Source organism: Lynx rufus, unplaced genomic scaffold (assembly GCF_022079265.1).
Source record: "Lynx rufus isolate CCGP_SWC_20201006 ecotype Redwood Valley unplaced genomic scaffold, mLynRuf1.p SCAF_4, whole genome shotgun sequence".
NCBI lineage: Eukaryota > Metazoa > Chordata > Mammalia > Carnivora > Felidae > Lynx > Lynx rufus.
In genome coordinates, this window is record NW_025814856.1 from 9,128,414 (window position 1) to 9,149,145 (window position 20,732).

At 53.8% G+C, this 20,732-nt stretch overlaps 2 protein-coding genes across 2 annotated transcripts; both read left to right on the top strand.

Moving 5' to 3' along the window:
- The first annotated feature begins 804 nt into the window (after positions 1-804).
- Positions 805-3,264, top strand: RLN3 (relaxin 3). Its single transcript, XM_047095041.1, has 2 exons — positions 805-998; positions 2,494-3,264. Exons 1-2 carry the CDS (start codon positions 805-807, stop codon positions 2,717-2,719), a joined length of 420 nt encoding a protein of 139 aa, XP_046950997.1. The 3' UTR covers positions 2,720-3,264.
- A 236-nt stretch (positions 3,265-3,500) lies between these two features.
- On the top strand, positions 3,501-20,606 carry IL27RA (interleukin 27 receptor subunit alpha). The gene is given in 15 exon segments (XM_047095040.1): positions 3,501-3,707; positions 4,134-4,251; positions 7,656-7,813; positions 7,906-8,063; positions 9,602-9,761; positions 9,871-9,935; positions 13,461-13,644; positions 13,744-13,932; positions 16,023-16,124; positions 16,200-16,358; positions 18,944-19,069; positions 19,427-19,520; positions 19,709-19,802; positions 19,929-20,090; positions 20,093-20,606. Coding segments are annotated over 15 exon segments (1,887 nt in total). The 5' UTR covers positions 3,501-3,613; the 3' UTR covers positions 20,117-20,606.
- Positions 20,607-20,732: the final 126 nt, after the last annotated feature.

Consider the following 20,732-nt stretch of genomic DNA (forward strand, 5'->3'; position numbering starts at 1 on the left):
GGCTCAGGTCACGGTCTCACGTTCGTGAGTTCGAGCCCCTCATCGGGTTCTGCGGTCACAGCGAGGAGCCTGCGACAGATCCTCTGTCTCCTTCTCTCTGCCCCTCCCCATCCCCTTTCTCAAAAATAAATAAATGTAAAAAAAAAAGAAAGAAAGAAAGAAAGAAAAGTGCCGTTTCTGGAGCAACGTAGCAATAGCACGGCCTGGAGATTTGTTGCAAATGCAGATTCTCAGATGCTCTGTAAATAGGGCCCGGGAATCTGTGTTTTAACGAGCCCTCTGGGAGATACTGAGGCTTGCTCAAATTTGAGAACCATTATCATAGGTCACTGGGAGGATGAAACAGATGCAAAATACTTAGAGCAGTGCCTGGCCTTGTAGCCTAGCCCACACTGTGGAAGCAGAAACGCTCATTATCATTGTTATCCTAGAGGAGATCCGGCCCTATGCGGGGGTTGTATTTGGCTGTGCCCTCTCTTCGGGTCTGGTGGGGTCTGGGTCCCCGGTCTCTACTGAATCGAGACCTTCTCGCCCTTCTAGATGAAGATGAGGGTGAGCTGGAACACGTCACTCCGTCCCTGGTTAAAGGTTATCACTTGCTCCTGGAAACGGGAAAGGTCGGGGTTGGGGGGGGGCATGCCAGCCTCCCCTCTGCTGGAGGAGATAAAGGAGGTCACTTGCCTTCTCCGTGACAGGTGGGGGGAACCCGGGGTGTATAAATGGGGGGCCAGGAGGCAGCAGAGACACAGACTCCCAGGGAGGTCGCGTCGCTGTGCCCCAGCGTCCCAGGTGTTCCTGTCCAGCATGGCCAAGCGCTCGCTGCTGCTGCTGCTGGCCGTGTGGGTGCTGGCTGGGGAGCTGTGGCTGAGCACCGAGGCCCGGGCATCACCCTACGGAGTGAAGCTTTGCGGCCGGGAATTCATCCGGGCCGTCATCTTCACCTGCGGGGGCTCCCGATGGAGGCGGTCAGACATCCTGGCCCATGAAGCTACGGGTGAGGCTGGGGGGGTGCGGCTGGGGGGGGGTTGTAGTGTGGCGGGGAGGGGTGGACAATGGATGGGACATGGGATGGTCCAAGGAGCCAGGGATGGAGATGAGATGAAGGGCCGGGGCAGGAGAGTCCCTGTCCTATGATGTACAGCTGGGGAAACTGGCCCAGGCCTCAGAGCTGTGCCGAGGCAGGGAGGAGCCGGTTAGCAGACCTGCGGAGTCGTGAGAGAACTGGCCGCTGTTTTTGGAGCACCTGCTGTGTATGAGCCTGCCCTTAAGGATGGGGGGTCGGGTGGGAGATGGGACGCCATTGAGAAACTGACACTGAACCGCTTTTCAACCCTCTGCGGAAGGTAGTGTGAGGGGTGTGGTGTATACAAGGCCAGATTTTGCCACCTAGCTGGTGACCCTCCTGGCAAGTTGCTTACCCTCTCTGAGCCTCCTTATCTGCAAATGACAGGCACAGTCCCTGAATCTCCCAGGATGGCTAAGTGGCAACACTGAGTCAAAGCAGATCAGGACGGTGGGCAGGGGGCTCAGTCTGGGCTCAAGCGGGGGGCATGGGGCCTGGTTTCATGAAGGGCAGGAGCCTGGCGAAAAAATTAAACAAAAGTTTTCATGATGGTGATGATATAAAGGTGGACTTGGAAGACACGCTGCCTGGGTTCAAGTAGGAGACCTACAACTTAATGGCTGCGTGTTCTTGTGCAAGTTGGTTTACGAAACCGTGCCTCGGTGTTCTCCTCTGGCAAATGGGCATGGTAATAGGTGCCCCCACCTCATGGGGTTGTCATTGTGAGGAATAAAGGAGTTAGCCCACTAAATCCTTTAAAACAGCGTTTGGCAGAGGGTGCCTGGGCGGCTCAGTCGGTTAAGTGTGTGACTTCAGCTCAGGTCACGATCTCACAGTTTGTGAGTTCGAGCCCCACATCAGGTGCTCTGTTGTCGGTACAGAGCCCACTTTGGATCCTCTGTCTTTCTCGCTGCCCTTCCCCTGCTTTTTCTTTCTCTCTCTCTCCGTGAAAACTAAATAAACATTAAAAAAAAACCAACAACAACACAGTGGCTGGCACATGGTGAGTATATGGTGAGTGCTTCTCGTGTGCCAGACTCTGTTCTAAGCTTTTCCATGGGTATGTATTCTGTCATCTACTCCACGTAAAACCCTAGAAGGTAGGCATTATTATTATCCCCACTTTGCACACAAGGAAACCAAGGGTCGGAGAAGTACATTCATGTGCTCGAGAGTATAACTCAGAGAGGCTCCCAAACACATGTTCTTAACCATCAGGTCCTCAGTGAATAAAGAGTAGGAGAAAAGAAATGACAAGAGAGGACAGTCAAGCTCTGTGAGGTTGAATAATCTGCCTGTCAAAACTGGAAGGTAGGCCTGAATGGGATAAAACTTTTGACCATGAAGCTGCATCACAAGAATAGAAGTAGCTGAGACAGCCTCTGGGTGTGATCGCAGCTGAGCCCCAAGCACTAACTCTTTTCATCCTTCACCTTCCCAGACACAGACTCTGACACAGACAGCGAGCTGGACGGGGCAGTAGCCTCCAGCGAGTGGCTGGCCCTGACCAAGTACCCCCGGGCTTTGTATGCAGACCGACCTGGCTGGCAGGGAACTCCAGGGGCTCCGCGCGCTGTCCGTGATGTCCTGGATGGCCTCTCCAGCAACTGCTGCAAGTGGGGGTGCAGTAAGAGTGAAATCAGCAGCCTCTGCTAGACCAGCGACCGGGTGGCCAGGGGCCCAGGGGCCAGCTGGGCACCTGACTCTGGCCCCTCATGCGTTCATTCATCCGCAACTCAGGGGTCAGGCACTGTGCACTTGGACACGCCGCCCCCCACCCCCACCCAATGACCCTGACCTTTGACCAGCCTCTCCTAAACCCGAGCAAACTTTCCCTACCTGGCCAAATGGGAACCTCTGATCCTGACCCCTGACCTCTCCTTAGGTCCTATCATGCCTTTGCCTGGCCTATACCGTTCCCTGCCGCAGTGGCGCCCCTATTGTACTGAAACCGGCCACGCTGAGACCTTTGCCCAAACTGTGATTCTCTCTTGCCCCAACTGTGGCCACTCTTCCAAATTACGCCCCCGCTCCATTCCAGCCTTTGCTCGGTGCCTTCTCCCTGCCTTCCAGCCCCTCCTCCTCCAACCCCACCGGCTGGGGTTCTAGAGCTGTGGACCCTAAAATAATGGTGGGGACCCCTGGGCTCCCTTCACCCATCCTGGGGTGGGAGGCTCGGTGGGGGGGACCGATCGGAACCTTCTTCGACCCCAATAATAAAAGTTCCAAAGGACTTTGCGGCGTGTGCGTTGTTGCGGGGTGGGGAGGGCACGGGTTTCACACGAGCTCGGCGAGGCGCTCAGCACCCGCCAGACGCCCCAGGCCGTTTTCCCCCTCCCTCTCGACAGCCCCAGCCTGCGCCGCTGGGGACTTTCCGCCACCGGGAAGGGGCGGGGACCCGGAGCGCAAGGTGCGGAGGCGGCTGGGAGGGGAGGGGCGCTTCCCGTGGCCGCCTGGGTGCCGGACCCGGAGAGCGAGGCGAGCGGCGCTGCCGCGCCGGGCAGGGCCGGGCAGGGCCGGCCGGACTCGGGGCGCGGTAGGGGGAGCGCCATGCGAGGGGCCCGGGCCGCTCCCTTCCGGCCGCGGCCGGAGCTGGTGCTGCTGCCTCTGTTGTCGCTGCTGTGCCACCGGAGTCGACCCCAGGGTGAGTTCTGGAGCGAGCTCGTGTCGGGCGCTCTGGCGCCGCGCTCGCCCCGGGGGCGCAAAGCCTCCGGGTGCACCGCAAGTTTGCGGAACGACCGCCGCCTCTCTGCACCTCCTGGGGCGGGGACCGCGCCAAGAGGGCAGCTGGGGAACGGGGGTCGGCAGCGAGGTGGGAGCCCGAGGCCCGGGGGTGGGGTGGAGGCTCTTGGGGTGGCAACAGGATGTGGCTGGCAGAGGGAGTGGAGTAGTTATGCCCAAAGCCTGGGGAGGGGTATCCAGCGCCCCCTTCCTACTGCTCGCCTCCGGCAGGGACCCTGGATCGCCCTCCCCAGTTGGCAGAAGTCCGGGGGAAGTTCAGGTTCCGGGATGTGCAGGCGGCTGGGAGAATTGACCCTCTTCCCTGGGACCCTCCCACCTCCCTCTCCAGGAAGTCCCGGGCCACTGCAGTGCTATGGAGTTGGACCCTTGGGCGACTTGAACTGCTCGTGGGGACCTCTTGGGGATCTGGCAGCCCCCTCCACGCTGCACCTCCAGAGCCAGAAGTAGTGAGTACAACCGGCTGACGTGGGGAAACTGAGGCTTTGGAAGGGTGGCCAGTCAGGTCCCAGCATACTCAGTTGAGAGGACCCCTCCCCCCCCACTCTCAAGCCCTTTCTTTGATTCCAGGTTGTGCATTTCCTTGCTGTGTGACCCTAAAGCAGTCACTTTCCCTCTCTGAGCCTCTCTTTCCTCCCTCACCAAATGGCCAGAATAAAGGGACCTGCCTCCCAGCTTTGGCTTTGAGGGTTCAACGAGTTAGGCACTGGCCAAGAGAAGTTGCTTAATAATTAGAAGCTGGTTTTTATTGCTGTGTGACCTTAGGCAAGTAGCTTAACTTCTCTGAGCGTATAAAAGGGATCTGGTCTGGTGCTGGGGATGCAGCAGTGAAAGAGGCCGACTGACAGCCTGGACCTCGTGGAAGTCACAGTTGAAGGGGGGAGACCTGGGTTGCTTCATGATGAATCACACCTGCAAACTCCAATTCATGTCGAATTTGGCTAAGTGAGGGAGGCGTAAAAGGGGCATGGAAAGGTGGGAACCACTGGTCGGGGAGGGGCTGTTGCCTTTTTTAAATTTTTTTTTTCAACGTTTATTTATTTTTGGGACAGAGAGAGACAGAGCATGAACGGGGGAGGGGCAGAGAGAGAGGGAGACACAGAATCGGAAACAGGCTCCAGGCTCCGAGCCATCAGCCCAGAGCCTGACGCGGGGCTCGAACTCCCGGACCGCGAGATCGTGACCTGGCTGAAGTCGGACGCTTAACCGACTGCGCCACCCAGGCGCCCCCTCTCAGCCATTTTTAAGTGTTCGGTGGCATTCGGTACATTCACATCGTTGGGCAGCGGTCCCCACCGTTCCTTTCCAGAGGGGCCTAGGTTTAAGCCCCCTCGGTTTAAGAGGGGGCAGTCGGAGAAGGTCCCCCCTTTTTTAAGGAGGCGAAATTCACATAACACAAAGTTAACCATTTCAAAGCGAACAATCCAGTGGCGTTCGGTACATTCACAGTGTTGTGCAACCACCTTCTCTACTTCCAGAACACTCTCATCACCCCAAAAGGAAGTTCCATCCCACGAACAGTCCGCTCCCTATCGTGCTCCCCGCCGGTCCCCGTCACCGCCATCCCGCTTTCTGTCTCTGTGGGTTTACCGGTTCTGAACATTTCATATAAAAGGAATTATACACTATGTGGCCTTTTGTGTGTGGCTTCTTTTACTTAGCATGTTGTTTTTTTTTTTTTTTAAGTTTGTTCATTTTTGAGAGAGAGGGAGAGAGACAGAGTGCAAGCAGGGGAGGGGCAGAGAGAGAAGGAGACGCAGAATCCGAAGCAGGCTCCAGGCTCTGAGCTGTCCGCCCAGAACCTGATGTCCGGCTCGAACTCATGACCTGAGCTGAAGTCAGAGGCTTAACCGACTGAGCCACCCAGGCGCCCCTCACTTAGCGGGTTTTGAGGTTCATCCATGTTGTAGCATGAGTCAGAACACCGTTCCTTTTTATGGCTGAATAATATTCCACTGTAAGGATTGACCACATTTTGCGTATCCACTCATCTGTTTGTTTGTTTTTTTAAGCTTATTATTTATTTTGAGAGAGAGAGAGTGAGTGGGACAGGGGCAGAGAGAGACGGAGAGAGACAATCCCAAATAGGCTTTGCACTGTCAGTGCAGAGCCCGGTTCGGGGCTCAACCCCACAAACTGTGAGATCATGACCTGAGCCAAAATCAAGAGTCGCCACCCCGGCGCCCCTCCATTCATCTGTTGATGGCCATTTAGTTTGTTTCCACCTTTTGGGAACTGTGACTAGCACCGTTAGGAACATACACCTACAAGCGTTTGAGTCCCTGTGTTCCATTCTTTTGGGTCCGTGCATAGGGGTGGAGTTGCCGGGTCGCACAGCAATTCTGGGTTTAACTGAGAAACGGCCCAACTGTTTTCTGCAGCAGCTGCAACATTTTCCATTCCCGTAGGAGGGCCTACGGTTTCTCCGCATCTTCACGAGCGCCTGTGTTTTTGTTGTTGTTGCTGTTTTATGAAGGCCTCGTTTTTTGCATCTTTGCAACCTAATCCTTCAGGATATCCCCAGCGCTGCTCTCTGTCACCCACCTCTGACCTTTCAGCGAGCCTTGCCGGCTCCACCTTCTCCAGTATCCAGAATCTGGCACTCTCTCCTTCCCCAGCACCCACCCTGGTCTAGCCCCCCCGTCCTGGCCAGCAGAGCCGGGACCACGCAGTCCCCACCTCCTTCCTGGGCTCCGGTTTGCGCCCTCCCGGCGTGTTCTCCGCCACAGCAGCCAGAGGGCGCCCGTGGACACCTGAGTCAGGGCGCATCTGTCCACCTCCCTCGTTGCACCCCGGCCACGCGGGCTTCCTTGCCGTTCCTCAAACACACCGGTCAGTCGACCTCGAGGCCTTTGCACCGACTGCCGCTTCTTCCTAAAAAACGCTTCCCCTCCCCCGCCCACCACCACCCTGTACTGCACGGCCCCGCCCTCATATCCTCCGGGCCTTTGTTCAAAGGTCTCCACCTCTGAGAGAGGCTCCTGACCACCCTGCTTAAAATAGCACTGTCTTTCCTCACCACATCACCACACTGTATCCTCTCCACCCTGATGATTGTTCTGTGTATCGCGTATAACCGCCATCGATTATATATTTATGTGTTTCTCGTTGGCCTCCCCCCCACTGGAGGAGCAGCTCTAGAGAGCCGGGTCCTGGCCTGCTCTGGTCCCAGTCCTGTCCCCAGCTCCCACAGCAGGGCCTGGCACAATATGGATTTGCTGACTGTACCGTTGCATAAGTGTAAATGTGCCCGCCTGGAAGTAGGTGCTCAATAAATGCAACGAGCAATGCTCACGTGGCTTGTGGCGGGCACCCACTGCTGTTTTGGTTTGTTTTTTTTTTAAGCTTATTTATTTATTTGGAGAGAGAAAGAGACAGCTCGAGCAGGGGAGGGGCAGAGAAAGGGGGGAGAGAGAATCCCAGGCAGGCTCCGCCCTGTCAAGTGCAGAGCCCAGTGCGGGGCTCGGACTCAGGAACCGTGAGATCATGACCTGAGCGGGATCCAAGAGTCGACGCTTAACCGACTGAGCCACCCAGGTGCCCCCCCCCCCCGCCAATGCTGTTCTAAACGTTCCACGTATTACCACGCGGTTTATGTTCTAAACGTATGTGGTAATACATTCCACGTCTTCCCTCATTGATTCCCCTCGCTCTTCCGCCCTTCGGCAGGCGCTTCTGTCACCCTCATTTCGTAGATGAGGAAACTGAGGCACAGAGAAGTGAAGTCATTTGCTCAAGGTCACACAGCCCTGAAGCAGCAAAGCTGGGATTTGAACCCAGGCAGAGCAGTTATCATGACGGCTTTGGCCCCAACCCAATCTATACCCCCCTACCCCCACATCTCTCCACACAGCCATCCCAACAGAACGTGGACTGTGACAGTGCCCACTGGGCAGAGCTGGGTGACCATTCCGCGGGAACAGCTTACCATGTCTGATGAACTGCTTGTCTGGGGTACCGAGGCTGGCCAGCCTCTCTGGCCCCCAGTCTTCGTGAACCTGGAAACCCGAAGTAACAGGGGGATGGGGGGTGGGGGCGTGCTGTGGGGGGGTGGGTGGCCCTGGAGACCCCGGCTAAATACGTTCCGGCCTCTCCTTCCTCAGTGAAGCCGGATGCCCCCCGGCTCTACCCTGACGTCGACTTTTCAGAGGATGACCCCTTGGAGGCCACTGTCCATTGGGCCCCGCCGGTGTGGCCACCCCACAAGGTCCTGGTCTGCCAGTTCTACTATCAAAGATGCCAGGGGACTGCCTGGACTCTGGTGAGTGTCAGGGGCCCCTCTTCCCCCACCCTACTCCAGGCAGGGTCCAAGGCATCATCCCCAAATCAGAGACCCAGCCCAGAACCTGTTCCTCACTTGTTCCTGGAGTCTGTCCCCATCTCACACAAAAGGCCTGTATGTTGCATCTTGTTCAGCTAAAAAAAAATCACACCCCGCCCCACCAAATAATCTCAAATTTCATGCAGTCCCAATCCAAACTCCACTTGGGAATTTTGAGAAACTCAGTAAACTTCCTCCAGCCTTTTTGTGAATGCAAAGAAGTCCTCCGATAGCTTACATTAACCTTAAAATAACAGAAGACATTTAGAAAGCGTCTGCTGTGTGCCAGGCACTATTCTAGGCTCTTTATTGAACCCTTACAAGAACTCTTTGAGGTAGATGCCTTTTTTTTAATGTTTATTTATTTTTGAGAGAGGGTGGGGGAAGGGCCAGAGAGGGAGACACAGAATCCGAAGTAGACTCAGGCTCTGAGCTGTCAGCACAGAGCCCGATGCAGGGCCAGAACTCAAGGACCGCGAGATCATGACCTGAGCTGAAGTCGGACGCTTAACTGACGGAGCCACCCAGGCGCCCCGAGGTAGATGCCTTGTATACCTACTCGCTTTACAGATGAGGAGCAAGGCTTGGTTTAAATAAACACTAAAAAATAATTAATAAAGGCAGCTGACATTTCTGAGCACCTGCTGGGCATCATCAGGTCCCAGGCTAATTGCACAGATTATCTTGATGAGTCCCTCCCAACTTTCCTTTGTAGCAGATGCTTTTACGATACCTGTTTCACAGTCGGGGAAGCCAACCTCAGAGAAGCTAAGCACCTTACCAAGCTCGCACAGCAAGAAAATGGAAGAGAACCCTAGAGCGAGGAGACCCCCAGAAGGAGTTGGGGGACCCGCCCATGCACTTTGTACAAACACAGAAGTTGCCAGGATCATTTCCTCTCATATCTCATTGGCCAGGACACGGTCACATGGGAGGCTGGGAAATGTAGTCCTCAGTCTCGACAGCCATGTTCCCCGCTGATACTCAGGGCTTCTATTTCCAAAGGAAAAAGGGGAGAATGGATATTGGGGATCACCAGTTGTCTCAGGCGCCTCATGCAAAACATTGCAATATTGAAGAAAGTTGTCATTGTGATTATGCATGTGATTCAGAGCAATGCTGAGAGGCAGACTTTGGAATCTGACTGCCTGGGTATGACTCTCATCTCCAGCGCCCACCTGCTTTGTGACCTTGGGCAAGGCACTTCCCTCTCTCCAGGGCCTCAGTTTTCCTCAACTGTAAAAGGGGGAGAATAACAGAGTTTACTCCTACCTACTGCTGTACATGAGCCATAGAGTGGCCAATTTGTCTCCTCTTTTTGCTGGGGATTGTACCAATGTCAAACCCAAAAGGCCTGGGTCCTGGGAGTCCCCTTGGTCACGTGCAAAGCAGAGGGCAGTTGGACCCTGCGGAGATACCAGGTCAGATACTCGCAACTCAGCCCTCGGCTTCACTGCTCTTCCCTGTCTCTCCGCCAGCTGGAGCCAGAAGTGAAGTCCATACCCCTGACCCCCGTTGAGATCCAGGACCTGGAGCTAGCCACTGGCTATCGGGTGTACGGCCGCTGCCGAATGGAGAACGAAGAGGGTCTGTGGGGCCACCGGAGCCCCGTTCTGTCCTTCCAGACGCCGCCCTCTGGTGAGGCTCTCCAGGCTTGCCCGACACCCTCGTCTCCCCTCCTGGAAGTCTGTACCACCGTGCCTCTCTCACTTGTATCCCCTTTCCTCCTCCTTGGCAACTCCAAAAGACGTATGGATATCGGGGAATGTCTGCGGGACAGCGGGCACACAGGAAGCCCTGCTTCTGTGGAAGGTGAGCTGTGGGGCTCCGTCCCATTTCCCTGCGCGTGTCAGGAAGCTCCAAATAACAACCACATGAACAAGACAGAGGTGACGATGCTGATGCTGCCTTCTTGAGGTGACCCCAAGGCTTTGTGGTGGCGGGGGGGGTGGGGAGAGGGATGCTCAGAGAGGTCCTGGCTTAGGGCAAGCCTCCCCCAACGTCAGCTACTTCTAGGAGGTCTGAGCTGAGACATGAAGGTGGGTGCAGGCCGGGGGGGGCGGGGAAACAGCAGGTGCAAAGGTTTGAAAGCAAGAGTAGGCTCAGCTCCATAAAATACAGCACAGTGCGCCAGGGCTCCGGTGCTAGTATGGAAGTGGCATTAGGAGAGGACAGAAACCCATCCCCACTGCTCCCAATCTGTTGAGCACCTACGATGTTCCAGGCGTCGCTAGGCCCTGGCTCACAGTAAATATGGCAGAGGAACAAAACAGCAGGGCCCATAACCCTCTTAGGCCACATGGTCTAATAGTAATTTTTTTTTTTTTTTTTTGAGAGAGACAGCACGATCTGAATAGGGGCAGAGAGAGAGAGAGAGACAGAGACAGAGACAAAGACAGAGGATCTGAAGAGTGTTCCACGCTGACAGCAGCAAGCATGATGCGGGGCCTAAACTCACAAATGTGAGATCATGACCTGAGGCAAAACTAGATGCTTAATTGACTGAGCCACCCAGGTGTCCCTAATATTAATTTTTAATACATTATTTTATTTTATATTAAATTTTAAAATGTTTATTTTTGAGGGAGAGAGAGAGAGAGACAGCATGAGCAGGAGAGGGGAAGAAAGAGAGGGAGACGCAGAATCTGAAGTAGGCTCCAGGCTCTGAGCTGTCAGCACAGAATGCGACGTGGGGCTTTAAGTCACAAACCATGAGATCATGACCTGAGCTGAAGTCAGAAGCTTAACCAACTGAGCCACCCAGGCACCCCTATAGTCATGTTTTTAAAAAATATGATAAAGACTTCTGATTGTAACATTCAGTAGAAAGTGAAGGGGAGGGGCGCCTGGGTGGCGCAGTCGGTTAAGCGTCCGACTTCAGCCAGGTCACGATCTCGCGGTCCGTGAGTTCGAGCCCCGCGTCGGGCTCTGGGCTGATGGCTCAGAGCCTGGAGCCTGTTTCCGATTCTGTGTCTCCCTCTCTCTCTGCCCCTCCCCCGTTCATGCTCTGTCTCTCTCTGTCCCAAAAATAAATAAACGTTGGAAAAAAAAAAAGAAAAGAAAGTGAAGGGGAGGGGCCCCTGCGTGGCTCAGTTGGTTAAACGTCTGGCTTCAGCTCAGGTCATGATCTCGTGGTTCATGAGTTTGAGCCCTCATTGGGCTCTCTGCTGTCAGTGTAGAGCCCACTTTGGATCCTCTGTCTCCCTCTCTCTCCCTCTCTCTCTCAAAAATAAACACAAGAAAGATAAAGAAGAAACAAAGAAAGGAAGGAAGGAAGGAAGAAGAAAAAGGGAGAGAGGGAGGGAGGGAAAGAAAGAGAAAGAAGGAAAAAGAAAGAAAAGAAAAGAAAGAAAGGGAGAGAGAGAGGGGGAGGGAGGGAGGGAAAGAAAAAGAAAGAAAGGGAAGGGAAGGGAGGGGGAGGAAGGAAAGGAAGAAGATAATGAAGGGGAAATAAGGTAGCTACATGACGGCAACAATTCAGTTCACCAATATGATATGAGTACTAAAACTATATGTACCTAATAATATGGCTTTAAAATACATATAGCGAAAATTGACAGAACTACAAGGAGAAATGTATGAATCCACAACCATTGTGGGAGAGTTTAACACACTCCTATCAGTAATTTCATAATAGATGAAAAACAAGTCAAGATCTAGAATATCTGAGCATGTGATTAGCAAACAACCTAATAGACTCACACAGGAAATGTCAGAACATGCCTTTCTTCCATGTACAATTAAGACATTTACCAAAATCAACTGCATACCAGGCCATAGAGCCAGTTTCCAGGGGCTTCAAAGGGGTGAGGTGATGCAGGGCACATTAAAGAATTCTCTAATTAGAACACAGACTGTACTGGGAGTTGATAATAAAAAACTGCCTAGAAATCCCCATATTCTGAATATTTAAAAGTTCAGTGAGCATTCACACCAGGCCCCCCAAAGGTTTTGTCTTTATACATCAAAAGGAGGGGCGCCTGGGTGGCTCAGTCGGTTAAGCGTCCAACTTCAGCTCAGGTCACGATCTCGCGGTCCATGGGTTCGAGCCCCGCGTCAGGCTCTGGGCTGATGGCTCGGAGCCTGGAGCCTGCTTCCAATTCTGTGTCTCCCTCTCTCTCTGCCCCTCCCCCATTCAAGCTCTGTCTCTCTCTGTCTCAAAAATAAACGTTAAAAAACATTTAAAACAAACAAACAAACAAACAAACAAACAAAAGGAGTTTGCTTCTAGGGGCACCTGGGTGGCTCAGTTGGCTAAGCATCCGACTTCAGCCCAGGTCATGATCTCATGGTTTGTGGGTTCAGCCCCGAGTCAGGCTCTGGGCTGACAGCTTGGAGCCTAGAGCTTGCTTTGGATTCTGTGTGTGTGTGTCTCTCTCTCTGCCCCTCCCCTGCTCTCTCTCTCTCTTTCTCTCTCAAAAGTAAATAAGCATCTTTTTAAAGAAGGAGTTTCGTTGTAGGATCAGTTAACATTATTAGGTAGGCTTTTCATCTACGAAAGTTTCCAGTGGGGATGGCATTCTAAAGCCACAATGGTCAAGGGGCAGTTTTTTGTTTCCAGGACAGTGTTACATCCCTGGCTCTTGCCCATCAAATACCAATCACATTTCGGCTCAGGTCATGATCTCACAGTTCGTGGGGTGGAGCCCCATGTGGGGCTCTTCGCTGACAGAGTGGAACCCGCTTGGGATTCTCGCTCTCTCTCTCTCTCTCTCTCTCTGCCCCTCCCCCACTCATATGCACATGCACCCTCTCAAAACAAAGAAACAAACATAAAAAACAATACCAGTCATTGAGGCAACCAAAAATGCTCACAGACTTCCCCAGAGCGACGATCCTGGAGGCTGCGGTCCTCTTTGCTCCACATTCCCTCCCCTCTGTACAACAGCGGGGATTTTTAAATCCCAAAGAGCCACGCAGGACACAGATTACGATGAAAGAGTAAGGCAGGGCCATACAAGTGCAGGGGCAGATCCTGTCCTTAAAATCTTGAAATTTTGTTTGTCATGGGTTGTTTGGCCTTCATTGTGATGGAGTAGAATAGAATTTTTCTTGATTGCTGGGTTTTCCCTATCCTTCCCTTCAACTTTTGCACCCGAGGCTAGCGCCTCACCCCCCACTTCACCCTAGTTGGGGCCCTGGAACTGTATTCTAATTTCACCTGTGCCACAGAGCCCCCTAGAGGCTCCGTTGCTTCATCCGTAACACGTAACACAGAGCCGGCAGAAGTCGTCCACGGACTGCTTTGTCAGGCGGACCTCACGGAGACCCACAGCCACAGCGTGTGCCTGGCAAATGGGAGATAGTAACTAACACCTTTTTCCTGTCGGCCTTCAGGCCCCGGGCCACTGCGTGCGGATGAGCTATAAAGTCTGGTTCCAGATTAAAGGACAGGAACTGATCCGGAAGACGGCTGCCTGCTGCAACTTCTCCATCCCCAGCCAGGCAGGGTGGGTTGGGCTGTCTGCCGTCAATGCCAAGAGCTGGAAGCCTCTCACGAACCTTTCTTTGGCCTGCTTGGGTAAGAGGCTCTGGATCTGCCCCGCCCCCGCCCCGCCCCGCCCCTGAGGGGGAGGCGGGGCCTCCTAGCGTCGACCGCTGAGACTCCTCCCCCGTCCAGGTCCAAGTGCTGCCCCCCATGGCGTGGTGGTCAGGAGCGTGGCCGGGAGCCCAGAACTGCTGGTGACTTGGCAGCGGGGGTCTGGGGAGTTGCAGGAGCACGTGGTGGACTGGGCCCGGGACGGGGATCCCCTGGACGCCCTCAACTGGATCCGGCTTCCCCCTGAGAACCTCAGAGCCCTATTGCCAGGTGAGGCCCGGGGACACCGGGGTTCCCGTCTCGGCGCTTGCATAGCGGACTGATGAGTGGGCCTGCAGGAGAGAATGTTACGTTTAAAGTCTCATTAATTCATGCATGCGGTATTCACCGACCGCTCACTGTGGGCCAGGCCGTGTGCGGGACACTGGTGTGCAGTGAGAGCCGCGGATGTCTGTTGGCATTTACCGTAAGCATTAAATGATTCAAACTGCCTTATAAAGTAGGCCTCTGTTATTATCGTGCCCGAGGTATAGGTGAAGAAAAAGGCCCAGGGAGGTTAAGCAACTTGCCCGGGACCACACGGCAAATAGGTGGTAGAACCAGGAGTTGAACCACATTATCAGGCCCCTGAAGCCAAACCCTGAGCCGTCACACTACCCTCCCTCTCCGCAACATCCCCATCGTCATGGAGCTGACTTTCTTATGGGTGAGCAGCCAATGAAACAAACAACAAAACAAATAACACCGACAGTGTCATTGTGGGGGGGGAATAAAACATGGTAAAGGGGAGGAGGGAGCACTGCTATTTTAGAAAGAAAGGTTAGATGGGGCGCCTGGGTGGCGCAGTCGGTTAGGCGTCCGACTTCAGCCAGGTCACGATCTCGCGGTCCGTGAGTTCGAGCCCCGCGTCAGGCTCTGGGCTGATGGCTCGGAGCCTGGAGCCTGTTTCCGATTCTGTGTCTCCCTCTCTCTCTGCCCCTCCCCCATTCATGCTCTGTCTCTCTCTGTCCCAAAAATAAAAAAATAAAAAAAAAAAATTTAGAAAGAAAGGTTAGAAAAGGCCTTTGTGGAAAAGCCACATTTGAACCGACACCCGAAGGAGGTGAGAGAGGGAGCTGTGAGGATGTCTGAGGGAAAAGCAAGAGGGAACAGACAGCGCAAGGGCCCAGAGGCAGGAATGTGCCTGATATGTTAGAAGAACAGCCAGGAGGCCGGTGTGGCAGGAGTAGAATGCATGAGGGGAGAGAGGGGGAGGAGGTGAGGGCAGGGAGGTGACAGGCAAATTGTGCAAAGCCTGGTGGGTTACAAGGACTTGGGTTTATCCCGAGTGAGGTAGGAGCCATGGAGAGTTCTGAGCAAGAATGGATATGCCCTGACTCGGTTGCTCACAGGTGCCCTTTGGCTGCTCTTGGGGGGAGTGGACTGGGAAGGGGTGAGGGCTGGACCACGTGGGAACTGAGGAAGGGGGGAGAAGCAGGCAGGTTCTGACTGGGGAGTCCTGGGCAGAATTTTGGGGATCCGCTTGGATATGTTTTGTTGGAGATGTTCATCCAAATGGAGCTGTCCATGGGGCTGTTGGATACTCAGGTCTGGGGCTTGCTATGAGTTCTGGGCTTGGATGTGGTGCTGGGGAGCCCATCCTTGGTGTAAAGGACTTGGGAGAGCATGAGAGGGAGGCACTGAGTGAAAAATTTAGGAAGGACAGAGTCCCGAGGACCACAGCATGTATGGAGAAAAGAGGAGGAGCCCCGATTTTGGAAAATTCCCATCTGGGGAAGGCCATGCAGCAGCCGTAGGCTTTGAGAAGGGACCTCAGGAGCCTCACCTACCGTGATGGGTGGCGTCAGAGCCACCCCACCCGTAGCCCCGGTGTTTTGACCGTCTCCCAGCCTCCGGCACCTGTATTTCCTTTGCCCTGAAGCCTTTTTCTGGTCACTGAAGCATTTCGCCTGCCTAAGCAGCCGGCTGGAAGTGCTTGGGAATTAAGTCCCATCGGATGCAGCCCTCCACCCCACCGATTACTGGTAAGGGTTGGTGGATACATACCCCAGCTTCCTCCCTCCGTGGGTGGGTTGGCTCTCAGGCATGTGCTCTCTGCTGCCTCCCAGAGGTCGCCGGCGGGATTGAATTTCCATTGCCTACATTGGGAAATTGTTGTCATTTACTGGAGGGCTGCCTCTCTTTCCCCATTTCACTTCCCAGCCGCCCTGGTGGTGTTCTGTGGGGCTACCACCAGGAAAATTACTTTTACCCCAATATTTCTCTCAGCACGTCCTTCAGGAGACCCAAATGAAGACGCCTACTGGGTAGGGACTGAGTAGGGGAGGGGCCAACTCTGTCTTTGTCCCTCTACCCACCAGGGGAGTTTGAAGGAGGGGTCCCCTACCGAATCACAGTGACAGCAGTCTCTCCTTGCGGCCTGGCCTCTGCCCCCTCAGTCTGGAGGTTCAGAGAGGAACTAGGTAAGTGGTGGGGCTGGCGAATGGTGGAACCCTCTAGAACCGTGACAGACCTTGACCCCCTGGCTTCCTCCCCAGTGCCCTTAGCAGGACCAATACTTTGGCGACTCCGGGACACCCCGCCAGGAACCCCCGCCATAGCATGGGGAGAGGTCCCAAGGCGCCAACTTCGGGGCCATCTCACCCACTACACCTTGTGCACACAGAGTGGGACCGGGCCTTCCGTCTGCATGAATGGTGAGCTTCACTGCCCCTGTCCCCCGCTCCTAGCCCCCACAAGACCCACCCATCAGTCTACCCAACTCTTGTCCCCAGATTGGCCCCTTGATTCCCTCTCAGCCCCTGGGAAAATAACAGGGTGTCCTCAGCTCCCTAGTGGACAATAATTCTGTGGCTATCAATATAACGAACTGCCATTTGGCCATTAAAAATGAAGACTTTGATCTATATTTATTGATCTCTCTGCCCCTCCCCCGTTCATGCTCTGTCTCTCTCTGTCCCAAAAATAAATAAACATTGAAAAAAAAAAAAAAAAAATGAAGACTTTGAGGGGCGCCTGGGTGGCGCAGTCGGTTAGGCGTCCGACTTCAGCCAGGTCACGATCTCGCGGTCCGGGAGTTCGAGCCCCGCGTCGGGCTCTGGGCTGACGGCTCAGAGCCTGGAGCCTGTTTCCGACTCTGTGTCTCCCTCTCTCTCTGCCCCTCCCCCGTGCATGCTCTGTCTCTCTCTGTCCCAAAAATAAATAAACGTTGAAAAAAAAAATTAAAAAAAAAAATGAAGACTTTGATCTATATTTATTGACATTGAGAGATGCCTGTCATGTTTTATTAAGCGAAAGAGATAAAAAGATGACAAAACTCCAAGAGATGGTTCCATTTCTGTAAAAGAAACCCAGCACTGAGCAAAGCAGAGGTGCAGATATGGAAAGAAATTGTGCACCATGCCAACAGGATCACAGGGTTATGTGTGATTTTTATTTCAAGTATGTATCCATCGTTAGATTAAAAAAATTTGTTTTAATTTTAGAGAGAGGGTGCAGACAAGGCAGAGGGGTAAAGGGAGAGGGAGAGAGAGAGAGAGAGAGAGAGAGAGAGAGAGAATCTTAAGCAGGCTCTGTGCTCAGTGCAGAGCCCGACGTGGGTTTCAATCCCATGACCCTGGGATCATGACCTGGACTGAAATCAAGGGTCAGATGCTAAACCGACTGAACCACCCAGGCACCCCTTACGTTTTTATATTTATATGTTATTAAATATATACACATGTATGTATTATGATTATTTTTAAAAGAGGACCATGTACTGGGGCACCTGGGTGGCTCAGTTGGTTAAGCATCTGACTTCAGCTCAGGTCATGATCTCGTGGTTCATGAGTTCAAACCCTGCATTGAACTCTCTGCTGTCAGTGCAGAGCTCGCTTTGGATCCTCTGTCTCCCTCTTCCTCTGCCCCTCCCCTGCTCATGCTCTCTCTCTCTCTCTCAAAAATAAATAAACATTTTAAAAAGGGGCGGGGTGCCTGGGTGGCTCAGTCAGTTAAATGGCTGACTTTTGATTTCCGCTCACGTCATGATCTCATGGTCCTGAGTTCGAGCCCCGCATCGGGTTTTGTTCTCACAGTGTGGAGCCTGCTTCGGACCCTCTGTCTCCCTCTTTTGGCCCCTCCCAGGCTCATTCTCTCCCTCTGTCTCCTTCTCAAAAATAAATCGATGTTAAATCGTAAAAAATAAAACAAAATAAAATAAAATACCATGTTACAGACTATAGTTGGGCCTCTGAATCTCTTATGACTGTGATATTTTGCAACTTTATTTTTTTCACCTGCTGATTTAGCTTAGACATTTTCTATGGCAATATATCTGGATCCGTGCTCATGTCTCCTATTATCCTGTAACAAACCAAAAAGCTACTTCCTCTTTTAGCTTAAAAACAAAAAAGACAATTTAGTAAAAAAAAAAAAAAAAAGGTAGACAAATATAGCTCTGGGAGGTGCACGTCTTCCCCTTATCTGGGGAGAATCTGTATTCACTGGGTCAATGTGCAGGTGAGGAATATGATGCTCATTCATTCTTCTAGTTATTCAAATGTATGTCGTTTTTGAGGGCTTTCTGTGTGCCAGGCACTGATCTAGGTGCTGGGAACATGGCCCTTGTAGAGCTTTCTTTTTTCTTTCTTTCTTTTTTTTTTTTTTAAGTTTACTTATTTATTTTGGGTGCCTGGGCGGCTCAATCGGTTTAAGCACCCGACTTTGGCCCAGGTCGTGAACTCGCGGTTCATGAGTTCGAGCCCCGCATCGGGCTCTGTGCTGATAGCTCGGAGACTGAAGCCTGCTTCAGATTCTGTGTCTCCCTCTCTCTCTGCCACTCCCCCACTCATGCTCTGTCTGTCTCTCTCAAAAATGAATAAACATTACATTTTTTTAATAAATAAAAATAAAGTTTACTTATTTATTTTGAGAGAGAGAGAGAACGAGCACAGAGGAGGGGCAGAGAGAGAGAGAGAGAGAGAAAGAGAGAATGAATCCCAAGCAGGCTCTGCACTGTCAGTGTGGAGCCCAGCACGGGGTTTGATCTCAGGAACCATGAGACTGTGACCTGAGCTGAAACCAAGAGCTGGACACTTAACTGGCTGAGCCACCCAGGCTCCTTGTGGAGCCAACTTTCCTGTGGTCAGGGAGGACCTCACTGAGGAGGTGAAATTTGAGCAAAGAAGGCTGGAGTCATGTGGGTATCTGGGGAGAGTGTTGCAGACATAGAGAAAGCACATGCAAAGGCCCTGAGGTAGGACTTGACTGCCTCCCCAACCTCTCTGGATGTGTCCTTCAGTGAGTGGCAGCGCCCGGAACATCACCCTGCCTGACCTTCCCTGGGGTCCTTGTGAGCTGTGGATGACCGCATCCACCATCGCAGGACAGGGCCCACCCGGTCCCAGCCTCCGGCTTCACCTACCAGGTAGAGGGGCTGGGGTTGGGACTACCACAGGAGGGGGCCTGCTCCATTTCAAGGAGATAGAGTGAGCAACCTTTTGACTTGGGGGTGGTTACTGATGATGCCTCAGGGGCATTCTGATCCTGCAGAATACTCTGGATTATCAGGCAGTGTGTCTGACCCTTTCACACATCCCTGACGACTGTTTTGTTCACAACCCTCCCTCCCACCCCAAGATGTCCCCCACCCTTAGCCCTTACCCACTCCTAAGCCCCGCCCACTTACCTGCCTCCCGCACCCAAGCCCTGCCCCGTCCGTGATCCATACCTGATCCCTCCCCCATCCCTGGTGTCTAAATGTTCCTCTATCCCTCGGCCTCAGATAACACCCTGAAGTGGAAAGTTCTGCCAGGTGTCTTTCTCCTGTGGGGCTTGCTCCTGATGGGCTGTGGTATGAGCCTAGCCACCTCTGGAAGGTGAGGCTGTCGGCCAGGTGGGTCTCTGCACAGGTGGGGAGGGCAGCCGGACCGAGCTAAGCTTTGCGGCGGGGTGGGGGGAGCCGATGGTGAGGGGACACTCAGGGCTCTGTGACGCTCCCGGACTCTGCAACCTGGGCCTGGGTATCAGGTCACCTAGATTCCCTGCCCTCTTACCTGCTTGCCAGGTGCCTCCACCTTCGGCACAAGGTACTGCCCCGCTGGGTCTGGGAGAAGGTTCCTGATCCTGCCAATAGCAATTCTGGCCAGCCTCACATGGAGGTGAGCAAAAAGGCGGGCTTACCTGGGCCCTCTGGGAGGGTGGCGGGTGCTGGGAGAGTGGGGAGCGGGTGGGAACAGAGCGGGGAGAATGAGGGGGGGCAGTATCTCAGTCTCATTTCTTCCCAGGAAATGCCTCAGGCTCAGCCCCTCGGGGACTTCCCCATCCTGAAAGTGGAGGAGATGGAACCACTCCCAGTTGCGGAGCCCCCCCAGGCCTCCACCCGGCTTGACTCTGGGTATGAGAAGCACTTCCTGCCCACCCCTGAGGAGCTAGGCCTTCTGGGCCCGCCCCCAGGCCCCAAGTTCTGGCCTGAACCCACCACAAGCCAGGAGACGGCCGCTCATTTGACGGATGAAGACACTGAGGATCAGGGAGGCTGAGTCACTTGCCTGAGGACACCCAGCCAAGGACCCCTATAGCGAAGGGCCTGGCCCTACGGGGGCACATACGGATGGATGAGGGAGCAAAGGAGAACGTATGACGTCGAGAGTGGCAGCCGCCTCCCCAGGTCCGTCCCGTCCCGCTGCTGTAACAGAACCGGAGCCCGGCGTCCCCAGCCTCCCTTGCAGCTCGGTGCAGCCACGGACCAAGTTCTCGTCCACGGAACGTGAGCGGCAGTGCCGCGTGCCGACGCCCAGACTGTTCTCTTCCCTTTCCCGTGAGCTGGAACATCAACAGTGCCCGTGATCCCGCTTTAACCACACCGAAGGGGAAGGTGAGGCAAGTAGGGGAAAGAAACCTGAGTCCCCAAGTGACCGCATGAATCAGAGCCACCCGGAGAAATAAACTTTTATGTTTTTATAGCTACGGTAGCTTGGGAACTTGCCACAGGAGCTGCGTATATCCTCACACTGGCTCAGTCTTTGATCCTAGCAGAGCGAGGCCTTGGACTTCCCACCAGGGGACGGCGAGGTGGTTCCGTGCGCACA

Bases quoted from the DNA above. Each gene is read 5' to 3' on its own strand.
- RLN3 (XM_047095041.1), top strand. From the start codon at position 805: ATGGCCAAGCGCTCGCTGCTGCTGCTGCTGGCCGTGTGGGTGCTGGCT. The intron at 999-2,493 runs GGCTGGGGGGGT...CTTTTCATCCTT, and splicing joins GCCCATGAAGCTACGGGTGA to CACCTTCCCAGACACAGACT.